This window comes from Diadema antillarum, unplaced genomic scaffold (genome assembly GCF_040938485.1).
Source record: "Diadema antillarum isolate AM-2024a unplaced genomic scaffold, OU_Dant_1.0 scf00000094, whole genome shotgun sequence".
In the NCBI taxonomy this organism is placed as follows: domain Eukaryota; kingdom Metazoa; phylum Echinodermata; class Echinoidea; order Diadematoida; family Diadematidae; genus Diadema; species Diadema antillarum.
Window position 1 is genome coordinate 2531030 of NW_027270983.1, and position 11781 is coordinate 2542810.

The 11781-nt window shown below is 38.5% G+C and overlaps 1 protein-coding gene across 1 annotated transcript in view; it reads left to right on the forward strand.

Moving 5' to 3' along the window:
- Nucleotides 1–301: 301 nt before the first annotated feature.
- The window catches only part of LOC139718417 (axonemal dynein light chain domain-containing protein 1-like), a 37390-nt gene continuing 25910 nt past the window's right edge, over nt 302–11781 (forward strand). Inside the window, exons 1-14 of the mRNA XM_071629888.1 lie at nt 302–318; nt 2260–2422; nt 3834–4027; nt 4764–4867; nt 5220–5337; nt 5899–5984; nt 6992–7048; nt 7875–7983; nt 8396–8470; nt 8973–9067; nt 9541–9633; nt 10475–10541; nt 11112–11149; nt 11512–11632. Of these exons, the coding sequence (XP_071485989.1) occupies nt 2281–2422; nt 3834–4027; nt 4764–4867; nt 5220–5337; nt 5899–5984; nt 6992–7048; nt 7875–7983; nt 8396–8470; nt 8973–9067; nt 9541–9633; nt 10475–10541; nt 11112–11149; nt 11512–11632 (1299 nt within the window). The 5' untranslated portion in view covers nt 302–318; nt 2260–2280. The remainder of the gene's footprint in view (nt 319–2259; nt 2423–3833; nt 4028–4763; nt 4868–5219; nt 5338–5898; nt 5985–6991; nt 7049–7874; nt 7984–8395; nt 8471–8972; nt 9068–9540; nt 9634–10474; nt 10542–11111; nt 11150–11511; nt 11633–11781) is intronic.

The window sequence follows — 11781 nt, forward strand, 5'->3', positions numbered from 1 at the left end:
CCCCCCCCCCCGAGCTTGGTCTACAGTACATCTGCGTTACCTCACATGAGTAATTCCTCCAAAGTATTAATTTGACTATATTCCCACACCCCCCCCCCCCCGAAAAAAAAAATGATAATAAATAAATGAATACAAGGGGAAAACCTACAGGGCCCGATGATGCGAAAAGGACATCGAATTTTGCGTCAGCTGGTCGTTTCACACACGCTGCACGGAACGACATAGCCGCCGCTGCACTCAGTGGAGTAGCGACACATTTGCAAACAAATAAACGTGGTTTCGTTGACAACAAGCCGCGCCAGAGAACGGAACAGAGAGGTGAGTGAATTTCGTTTGTATGAGAAAATATCTCAAATGATTGCACTAATCTTGAAGAAATCAACATGTTAAATGTCCTACTGTAGAAAGAGGATTTGTTGATTCACATGAAAAACGGCATGAGTATCATATATCGTTAGGACAGGGAGATTGATGAAAAATCATTCACAGCTTCACAGCGTTATTGTAGTCGCGATCGGTAACAAATGTCAAAATGACGTTGTCCCATATATACAAAATTATGTTGGTTCTGTTAGCGTACCATTCATGTTACGTAGCTAGACTAGCTAGCGAGACACAGACAAGCTTTGTTTTAGTGAGATCTAGTTTCTACTTATAGTTTGACAGGGTTATTCCCACTGAGAGATAGTGCAGAATCTAATATCGTTATTATTTTTCTTTTGTCATGGGCTTTTGTAACTTCATGGTTTTATTGTCATTGAAGACAGCAGAGCATACTGTAGCGAGTGTAGGACGCAGCTCGCTCGCTCTTGCGGTTTTGTACGGTTGGGTAAGCCACCTGTAGCTACTCTAAAGTTCAACCAGTGATTCTAATATCAAAACTGACTGGAAATCGGCTAGAAATGTACTCCTATTGTGGAGAAAACTCTACAGATTCCGTTACTGTCCTCAAAATTAAAATTTGAGGTCGTCTTACAAGAATATCGCCATGAATTGCGTGCGGTGTCAGATTCCTCTCGCTCATTTGTGGTAGGCCAGATGCCACCCCCTAAACTTTTACTAGGATTTTGATGTGAAAAAAACAATCAAATTTACCTGATTTTCGCCTCATGAACGTTAAAAATACTGCAGGTTCAGATCCCGATCTCACACACTCATTTTGGATTCCACCTACGGAGATATCGTCTAATTGCATTGACGCATTCCATGGCATAAGAATAGGTGAAAATTTAAGAAAACTGGCTAAATGCCAAATTGAAAACTCCAGAAAATCACAAATTTGAGCAATTTGATGCCTTTTTCCACCTTGTTTCTTCATGGTAAATCAAACCAATGCATGTTCTCTGCGTATTGGGCCTATCTTACCGCGCACTTTTGTCTTTCTTTGCGCACAAGCAGCAAATTTATACGCGCTATGGCGATAATGGGGTATGGTGGCGAGATATGTCTTACCTACAGCTGTACCATACCCGCCCGGGTCTAACTAGGGTCTACAGTAGAGTAGAAGTAGAACCAACAGCATAGCAATTATCATTACCATATCACAGAGAATTCCAATGACATCAATTTACCAGGGCATTTACTCATTAGAACTCTAGAATCCAATGCATCAATTGTTTTATCCAGCATATAATAATGAAACATTCACAGAGAAATGTTGCAGTTTTTCTCGATTGTTATGTGCATTTATACAGGGTTTATTCGCCTAGTTCAAGGGCAGCAAGTATACTTTCACCTAAATCTCTTTTCACAATGGCAGAAAATACCGCAGATTCATATCACATCTCAGATTGTTGATGTGTATCATACACACGGAATTCTCAGCGACATATGCAAGTGACATTTTTTATTGTGCGTCCCTGCAAGCACATTATTTTGATTGACCACCTGTTCTCCATTGAAAAAGCACATAGGCGTACAGTGAGTGGCAAATACGTGTTTACATCAGTTAGGCCTTTAGATGTGTATGTAAAATGAGGATTTTCTTCAAATTGTCTTTCCTTTTGTTTCCTCAGTTTGTTTAGATCTACCTGTTCCATCCTCATTTTTCATGATTTGTACATTATTTATGTTCAAGTAATCCAGTGTATATGTATTGCATCCCAACCCACACATACTTTTGAAGTAATATGCAAGAAAGCCATTGCGCGAGGTTGGTCGATCTAAAAATAGGTGGTGGATGAGTAGTGGACTTACTATAGAAACCGACCTGTAAACTAAGAATCGTATCATCATTGATATTTCATTGACATTTTGCAGATATAAAGAAGCCAGATTTGAATGATGACGGCTGTTGCCGTGGCACCTGATGCTGGGGAGCTCCCCAAAGCTCCTGACCCCACCCCGATGCCGCTTGACACCGGGCCTACAACAAGCCCAGCATTGAGGAAAGACAAGGGTATTATTGCAAAGCAAGAAAATGGTAAGCAGGACCTCACATTGCCTCGCACAAGGCCAAAAAAAAAAAAATTGTTGCATTGGCGTAACATGAGATTTTCAAATAGGGTCGGTCGGGCGGATTTTTTTTTTTTTTTGCTACCTGCATTTTACGTGTAAAACTCGTGCTCAGCTCAGTAAACAGTTACAACTGCTGCACCGAATGTGCTGTGTTCATCTATTCTACAAATCATTTATGAGGCCGATATTACTGGAATTATACCCCTTCACAGAATTTAAAGATGTTGAAATCCCTATCCTGAATGTTTTCACTTCATATTTTACTATTTTGACTTAGATAAGATAGATGCAAATTGACCCATATGTACGAGCTTTTCATCGCACACGGCGATCTCTATTACAGTCCCACATATACAGATTCGTGTAAGTTCTCCACACAAGAAACCTACGGCAAAACTGTGCACAATACATCGCAGTCTGAATGCTACATATACACTGAATAAATCTTGTTAGAGTACGTGTCCGTGTTGGAAACAGATGACGTACTGATCAAGGAAGGCTTATGCGAGGCACTAGATCTCTCCCTGGTACATCCGATATCCCCAGAGCCGTTTCCACTTCCGGGTTTGTGCGATCGCGATCGCAATCAACAAGATATTTGATATCGATAGCAAAAAAAAATAATAAAAAAACATGGGGTCGGCGGAATTTTTAGGGTCGGGCGGGTTACGCCAATGCAACAATTTTTTTTTTTTGGCCCAATGCATAGTTTTTTTTGTCCGATAGGACTACATGTAATTGTGTTTGCATTGATCTGAATGTCTATTTGCCTCTTGCACAGATATTTGTTAATGAAGACGTATGTTACTTACGTCTTCTACATCTTGCACATCATCTGTACATCTTGTTGATTGGTTATAATAGCCTAATTTGATTAGAACCAGCTACTGAAATATACTATTAAGAGTAAATCATCTTTTTTTTTCTCTTTTTTTTTCCAGTCATATTGGACAGAGGGTTAAGACATTGGAAACAACATTTTGTCAATTGTTTTTCATCATGCAGTCAATGAATCTGTTTTGAACAGTTTAAAGATGAGCAGTGTAAGATAAATTATCAGACACCATTCTTGCATGCTTTTTATTCTAGGGAACTGAATTACTACTCAAATGTCTCTTCTCAGGCACACATTTGAGACAGTGATATATTTGTTTTTGTTTGTTTGTTTGTTTGTTTTTTTACCAGTTCTGTGCATGATACATGTATGGAACACTTTTGTAATATTCCATTTAGCCAAATCAATAATGGAAGATATACTTTATTGGCAAATCATGGTGAGCTTACAATAGTGATATCTGTATTTAAGTCAATAATAAGAATTGCTTTTTCCATTTACTGTGCAGTACTAATTCTCAGGAGTTCTTCTCGTCTCATAGGTGGAAGCCCACTGCCAGAACTCAGATCAAGTGACACTTACGTGGATCGCAGCAAACCTTTGCCAACCTCCCTGCAGAGTGACTTCATACCTGAGGACATCCTTAATGCGCTCACCAATCTCCCCAAGCCAGCAAACAAAGACAAGCTGAAGACGCCTGGAAAAGGAAAATCTTCATTCTCAACTGATCAAAAAGTAAATGACAGCTTGTAAACAATTGTAACCGCTTATACTGTGAGACAAGAGCAAAAAACAAACAAAAAAACGAACAAACAGCGCAAACCTGGGAATGAAAAAGATGCATATTGTCTACTTTATTCTTTACCTGCGGTTTACTTTGACCTGAATTCGCTGAGGTGATCAAAATCAAATCTACGAGTTGAGTTCTCTTCATGGACTACAACAGGCATGAAGTAGACATACCTTACTCGTGTATCCCAGTGTGTTTTCTTTATTTGGTGTGTGTTGGCATTAAGTGATACAACTGTATGTGACAAGCATTTCTGCAGTCGCAGTTTACATAATCCATGGACTAGACATAAATAACCTTTGTGGGTTCTGATCATTCTGTCCAGCAGGGTATTTTTAGTTCCTGCCATGCCTGAAAGACCTACTGTAAAAGTGGTTTCTTTCGCGTACAGAAACTTTCGCGGTTTCCATCGGTGCGGACTTTTTCGCGTGTGTTTAAATTCGCGGTCGGTAATGATAGCGTTGTACAAGCAATGAGTTCAAAACATTTTCGCGTGATGTTAAATTCGTTCATCCTCAAAGCGCGAAAAGCGCGAAAATAAAACCACCGCGAAAGAAAACACTTTTACAGTAACAGCCCAACAGTGAAGCAAGCAATATTGGCTCTTGTATGTAACCATATTCTCTGTCTTTTTACTCAGAACGCTCTTTTTTTTTTCTTCTTTTTTTTCAATACCTCCAGACAATAAAGAGTGGGCCACCAGCAAATGTGTGGAACTTCCCGAACAGACGAAGAAAGTTTCAGCATCTGACAGAGCAACCTGTGTCTGTCACAGGAGCAGGGAGGTAAGTTTAGTTTCCACTTACTTCATCTACTTCATTAACAATGAAAAATAAGATTTTACACATGTATGTAAACTCTCATACGGTATTAAGAAAGAAAGCTCATGGTAGAGAGTGTTCTCAATTTGTAATTAATATCTGGTTTTCAAACATTTGTGACATTTTTGCTTCATTCTTTTCGGTTGTCAGCATTGTGGTGGACTTCCAAATATTAGAGTTCAATGACACACTGGACTCTCAAGATGACACTTCTACTGAGCATATTCACCTGTTTTGCCAAATGGTCTGATTTTTGAAATGCTGACATACAAGTATGCTATGAATTTTGTTCATTTCTTAATTGGATATGCTGCAGAGATATTTCATTTCTGTACGATGTGGCCCTGACCGGCTCAAAAGACCCCAAGCCTCTGGCCGGAGATCCCAGCGCAGTCAGGGCAGGTGACAGGCAGGCTGCCATTCAGAGGAACAAGGTAAAGTAGTCCTTTTCTCCATCAACCACCACTTTATATTACGTCATACTAGAGGTGCTCCTGTTGTCTGCTGTTGAGTAGCTACAGTACCTCAAAATAGAGAGTTGCATACCTGACTGTCAAATTCCATGACAGTAGATTCAATGTACTGCCAGCACTGAAGAATGTGCTGGGAGTTGCACTTAGAATAATCTCTTGGATATTCAGTATAATCTCAGATATGAAGCTCAACTTCTTAGCTTAAAACATATTTACTGTAGCTGAACATACATATTTCAAAATGTCCAGACTGCTCAGCGAAAACAATCTTGTGGTCGTATGATGAGTCTACTGCTATTATGCTACCATTTAGTGTACTTTTCTGATTTATTCTTTGCAATGATTCTTTGCTACGGTTGCATTATTGTGCTATGTTTTTCTTTTGATTTTTGGCAAAGACACATAGATCAGAACTGTAACAGAGTAAATTGTTTAAGCATAAATTCGCTGTGGAATTCTTTAAATTCTCTCCATGTTTCTTGAGATATGACACTGGTATGTTACTGTTCTCCAATGCTGCAGGGAATGGCAGTCCCAGATACTCTGGTTCCATCTGAGTACCATGTTGTCAAGGCCAAAGGAGTCCAGCATTTGGAATTCCAAGAAGAGTAAGACTCATAATTTCTTTTCCTTTATCAGAAATAATGCAGGTGGGATTATAATTGAAAACATCTCTTTAGTGCATGGCAAGATGAAGACTTTTTAAACTTTTGGGTTTTGTATCTGCATTGCTGAACTACTTTATAGTGTTATGCTAAAGTGCATGGAAAAGAACATAATATTGTGCTGAAGTGAATGGAACAGCAAGATGATTTACACGAGTAATGGAAACAAAGGTGACAGTCGTTTCTATTGCATGAAATAAACGTATTCTCTACTTGGTTCAAAAAGAATGCTAGTACAAATATGTCTATATCATACATTTTACTGGCTTGGCTTTTATCGGCTTAGTTCAAATAGGTCAGGGCATAGTCCTTGTGCACTTGATAAACAAAGCTTTTCCACCAGCATGCAGATATTCAGAGGAAATGCAGGTGTCACACACTGCCGAAGCTCTCATATTTTGTGTACTTGAGATCATTTGAGGTGTAAAGACCAAGCTGGTTTGGTCATGATACCTTTCATTATTTTGGAAATTTAATAGTCTTAGCAGTGGGAGCAGTAGTAAGTGTACACTGAGTAGGCACTAATGAAAGCTCTGAATGGCAAGGGATATTTACACCTCACAGTGAAGTTATGAAATTAAAGAATACAAAGGTGTTCTGCCACAGAGACATTAACAAGTTGCTTGCAAACATGCAAAACAAAATTTGATTACCCAGGCTTTGAGTTAGAAATATGTACACAATTTGAAGGTAAAAGAATTTTAACAACCAAACAAATGAAGCAGCAAGTGCAGGACTAAACAAATATGTGCCATCATTTCTTTACTATACATTGGGCAAATTTTTGAAACATTAACATTTATTCAGTGAGTTAGATAGATTAGTGTGATACTCTCTACTTACTCTCTACTCAAACAGTCTCAAATTCTGTGGACTTAATTGTGAGTGTCTTTAAATTCCTTGATGCATACAATCATGTTTTCTCTCTGCCTTTTATCTTTCATCTGCAGAAAATTCAGCACAAAGCTTATGAATGAGGAGGAGGCACCTGTGGCTTTTCCCTCGCTGTAAGTTTTACAGTCGGGGAAGAATGATCAGCAGATGAAACAAGGGTCGTCAGTATATCATAGACATACAGTGCACTCCTGTTATAATGAACATGGTTAAAACAAAATTCCGGTTACAACGAAGTAAAAATTCAGGCCCCAACATCATTGGCTCTATGTGATTTTATTGTTGTTTTGTTTGGTTATAACGAGATTTCAAGATAATGAAAGAAAACTGCTGGTCTCGAGGACTCCATTATAACGGGAGTCCGCTGTATCAGATTATTGTTAGATGAAAACATTTCATGCCTGTGGAATCTCTTGCAACAGCAGCAATCTTTTGTTTCAGAAATTTGACATGAGTGGCTACTATTTGACACTTTCTCTCATAACCACACGCATGAGTTAGGTCTAGCCAGACAGATATCATTTATGGTTAATTCTGCTATGGTAAAAAGATGTGAAATATGCCATCATAAAAGAAAAAAAGAAATAAATGACCAATGCTCATCTAGTTACCATATATCATGTCACAAAGTCCCACATATTGTCCTCTGAAAGCAAGAGATTATTAAGCAGAGGGTTGATGATTGTATTATGACTTTTCTTTAATTTATCTCCCTCTCTAAACAAACAAAAGAAAACTGAAGAAAACTCATACTTTAATATTATGAGACAAAGGGAAGGAAACTTATACGTCAATATTGCCCTCTACTTGCATGTGTATGTGTCTTTGATTCAGGATCCATATCAAGTAAGGTATACCTGCCTGGTGTAGGTCACAAAGTCGTCTTTGGTTTCATGAATTGAATGATTAAGAGATGCTATCGTTGTCTTCCTCCTCCAGGAAACCCACGAGTCGCTATGAGGTCCTGCAGCTGAAGGAATCCCTCCAAGTCATGCTGGCCAAAGCTGGCGTCCACAACGAGGAAGTGGAGGTCAAAGGTCCTACGCAGGTCAGGGGTCAACTTACTTATGTCACAACCATTTTGCTACCTCTTCTTATTGGTCTCATGTGTTGAGCTTTGATGAATTTTGGTTGCAGATTTCTTTTTAAAGTTTATCTGATCAGTTTCCATAGGAAGTTGTAACATCCCCTTGATCCCCTTCTGGAAAACAGGTAATAGTTGGTATGATGTGTATAAATTTGTTGCCAGTGTCACTGATCACATTTTCTGGCTCAAGACTGTGACCTTTTTACCAGATGCCATTGCTTTTATTGTTGTTGTGACAGTAATGATTACTATTATTCTTATTTCTTTTATCATAAATTATCAGTATATCATAATGGGAGTATTGTTGTTGTTGGAAGTAAAAGTAATATTCTTATAACTCTGACCATTATCTTATGTGCATTTCTCACTGTAGATGCACAATCTTCTGGAACTGGTGAAGAAGGAGCAGAATGTGTATAACATCATCTTTCATGAGCTCATCAGACAGGTGAGATGTGACACCCATTTTTTCTTTCTTGGCATGTAGTGTGTGAAAAGTTCTACACTGTAAGTCAATGAACATCTCCTTCTTGTAAAAAGGTAAAATGCTGGGTCAATTGTTTGAAGCATAAAGTTGATTTATTTATACCACTTTTATTCGGTCTCATTGTGAAATGATAAAAGAAACTTGTAATCTTTTCTGCTTGAAAAGTGTATATCATTTCTGGATAATTGTTATGTGTTGTTGTTTTTTGATTAGTTTATCCAAGGTGTGTGGGGACAGTATGATATACACTGGGACCCTTAAAACCAGTTTGTACAAGTACATACATGATTGATATGGCTTTTGTCCATACCAGATTTCTGTTATTGTTGTTTTTCGGTCTCCTGGTGTGGGTGTGTGTAAGATATGTAACAATTAGAAAGAGGACCAGACACTTTTGGTTGCCTAACACCTTTAATTAACTTTTGTTTTCTTCCTTTATTTTCATACTTTCTTTTGGTTAAAGGTTAGCGTTGAGTGCATAGAGAGGGGAGAACTTCTGGCCACCGTCCGGGAACTCTACAACAAACTCTTAGACAAGGTGCCTCGGCAGATAAAAAGGTAAGACAAGTGTGAACCAGTGTTAGTCAGACATCACCAGGAGGATGCAAGTTGGTTGGACCTGTTTAGTACCTGCTCTTGGTTTGAAACTCAAGAGGAGGAGGATTGATACTTGGTGATGCCATGTTTGCCTTGACAATGCCTCTTCTTTCAGAAACAAAAACAAAAAAAGGGGGGGGGGCAAAAGGGACTTCCTATCACTTCAATAAGACATGTTTGATGCAGTTCCTATACATGGGTTGACAATCTGCATGTTTTGCATGGATCGGTTATTCTTCATGATTGTACTGCATGCATATAGCAGGGTAGTAGAGAGAGCTGATGAGATGGTCACACTTACACACCAATACTTTGTGGCTCAGGAATATACTGTAAGCCCCCAATGTGTTCCACACCCTTTACCACTAACTGATATCCGAACAACTGACACAGACACTTGACCATGGCATCTCTTGACCCTCTGCTTCCCACAGTCTCCACCAGGAGGTGATGGCCCAGAGAGCTCTTGACCGCAGACTGACCGAGGAGCTCTTCAGATTTAAGTCCACCATCTCGGACCTCACCAAGTAAGCAAATATGGTGTTTCATAATTTTGGTCTTTGTTAAGTTCAAAGCATTTGTTAACAACAACCTACTATTTTGTTGTTGTTATTTTCTATGTTATCAGAAAAAACAAACAAAACTGGAGTGTCAGATTTATTGCTCACCACAGGTTGTCTTAGGAAATGTGAATATATCTGTAATATTTTTCCATAGCCACAAGGATTATATCCTTTCTGTTTTAGAGACTGGAATTTGATTTAGTGAAGCTTTGCTTGTGTATGTGTTCACTTTTACCTCATGACAAGTGTTGAATATGACCTATCATATTCTAGCAATTCTTTTTTTTATTTCATGTGATCCATTTAGAGGACCATTTTGATTTTCTCATTTGTCATCATTCTAACATGAAATTTGTACTTTAAAATGTTTGTTTCTGCAGGAAAAAGATTATAGCGAGCTTTAGAGATATGACCCTAAAGCTAAGATGACACAGCCTTCTAGGTTATACAGTGGAAACAGTTATTTCGTGCATGTGCATAGTACCAAGTTTTTGCCTAATTAGCATCATCTTGATGTTTGCATTGCAGATCTAAAGCTCGCTATTAATGTGAAAGGATACGCTTATGTCAAACAGCAACGATTCACTTTTTGTGTGTATGCCTATGTTAGTTGCTCCTGTTATAAGTTATGATTCATCTGGTGTTTATGTGACGGAGCCATAAAAGAAACTGATGATTGTCTGAACTAGTACTCAATGTGAAATTCATTCCTCAAAGTTTGACAAAGGGACAAGTTGATTGAATGAACATAATAAAAGTGCTTGATCCTTAAATGGTCCACTAAATTGTTGCCCCTTTACTCTAGTGAGCTGTCAGATGTGAGGGAACATGACAAGGTGGTGACAGGGCAGGCCCAGCAGGCACAAGAACAGGTGAGTCATGGCCAGATTCTTCTTAAATTTCAAATGTGAACTGCCCCTCCAGAAACTGAGAACATACTTTCCTCTACGTGAGTATTGTATCCAACAGTATGATGAGAAGACATATTTGGAAAGATGAGAATCAAAGGATACTTACAGTGAGAGTTTGCTTGATAAATGCTTGTCTATTGCTACATTGTAATTAAGAACAGAACTCTTGAATATTTTGACTCCTGAGAGTGAGAAGATGATTGTTTGAAATACTTTGAATTCCTTTCTTCTGAATTTCTTTCTTTCCTCCTGAATAACAGTCTTACTTGGTTTTCTTCAAGAGAAAAGTTTGTTAACTTCTCTTGGCAACCGAGACTCAGTAAAGATTATGTTTATGAGTCCAGTTGTGCGTGGTTTACTAAACATCCTAAAACTTCTAGCTCAGAGTCCTGTCCAAAGCTAATTTGACTTTTTGGCAAGATAGTATTGTTTATACAGTCCACGATTGTGCTTGTATGCATTCTGTGAGATATGTCTTCTTCATGGTTCACATTATCTGTTTCCTCTTCCGTTGGTTGTGTTTGTGTACAGCTTGCTGCAGCACTAGCTGAGTCTGAGAAAAGTGCAAGGTAAAGACATTATTCCTTAAAACATGAACTATTCATGATTTTATCTGTAAACACCCATGTAGCATTTTGTTGCCTCTAAAAATGCTTGTAACTTTAATATGCCGCTTTGAATAACATCAACAGAAATTTTGTGATACAATAGTTCTTTTTTAAGTGCAGAACAGTTTCATGTGTAATTCAGCATCAATAATTCTCATGGCGAGTTTGTTTTGATATTGATAGAAATAATCATTTACTTTGACCCCAAACATGGAAGTATTAGCAACTTTTTTTTTTCATATCATGAATTACCTCTTCTTTTTAATGCTGTGTATATTTTGATGTACCTTAACATGACCTTTCACCTCTACGTTCCCATCCAGTTTGCTGGGAGAGTACCATGAGCTCTATGAGCTCCAGAGACGACGTCTAGAGAAGCAGGTCTTCCACCTGTCGTCTGAGAGAGATCTTTGGAGCAATGCTGCCTACTCCCTGGCACTCAAGGTACTGGTCTTACCACCAAATCAATGACAGTTTGCCCCCCTGTGCCATAGGATGCACACTCCAGCTGTTGTGATCCGCTCTTTTTAACATAAATGTGTGAAAGTCTGCATTACCCAACACAGCAATATGTGACGATATTTCCAAGTTCT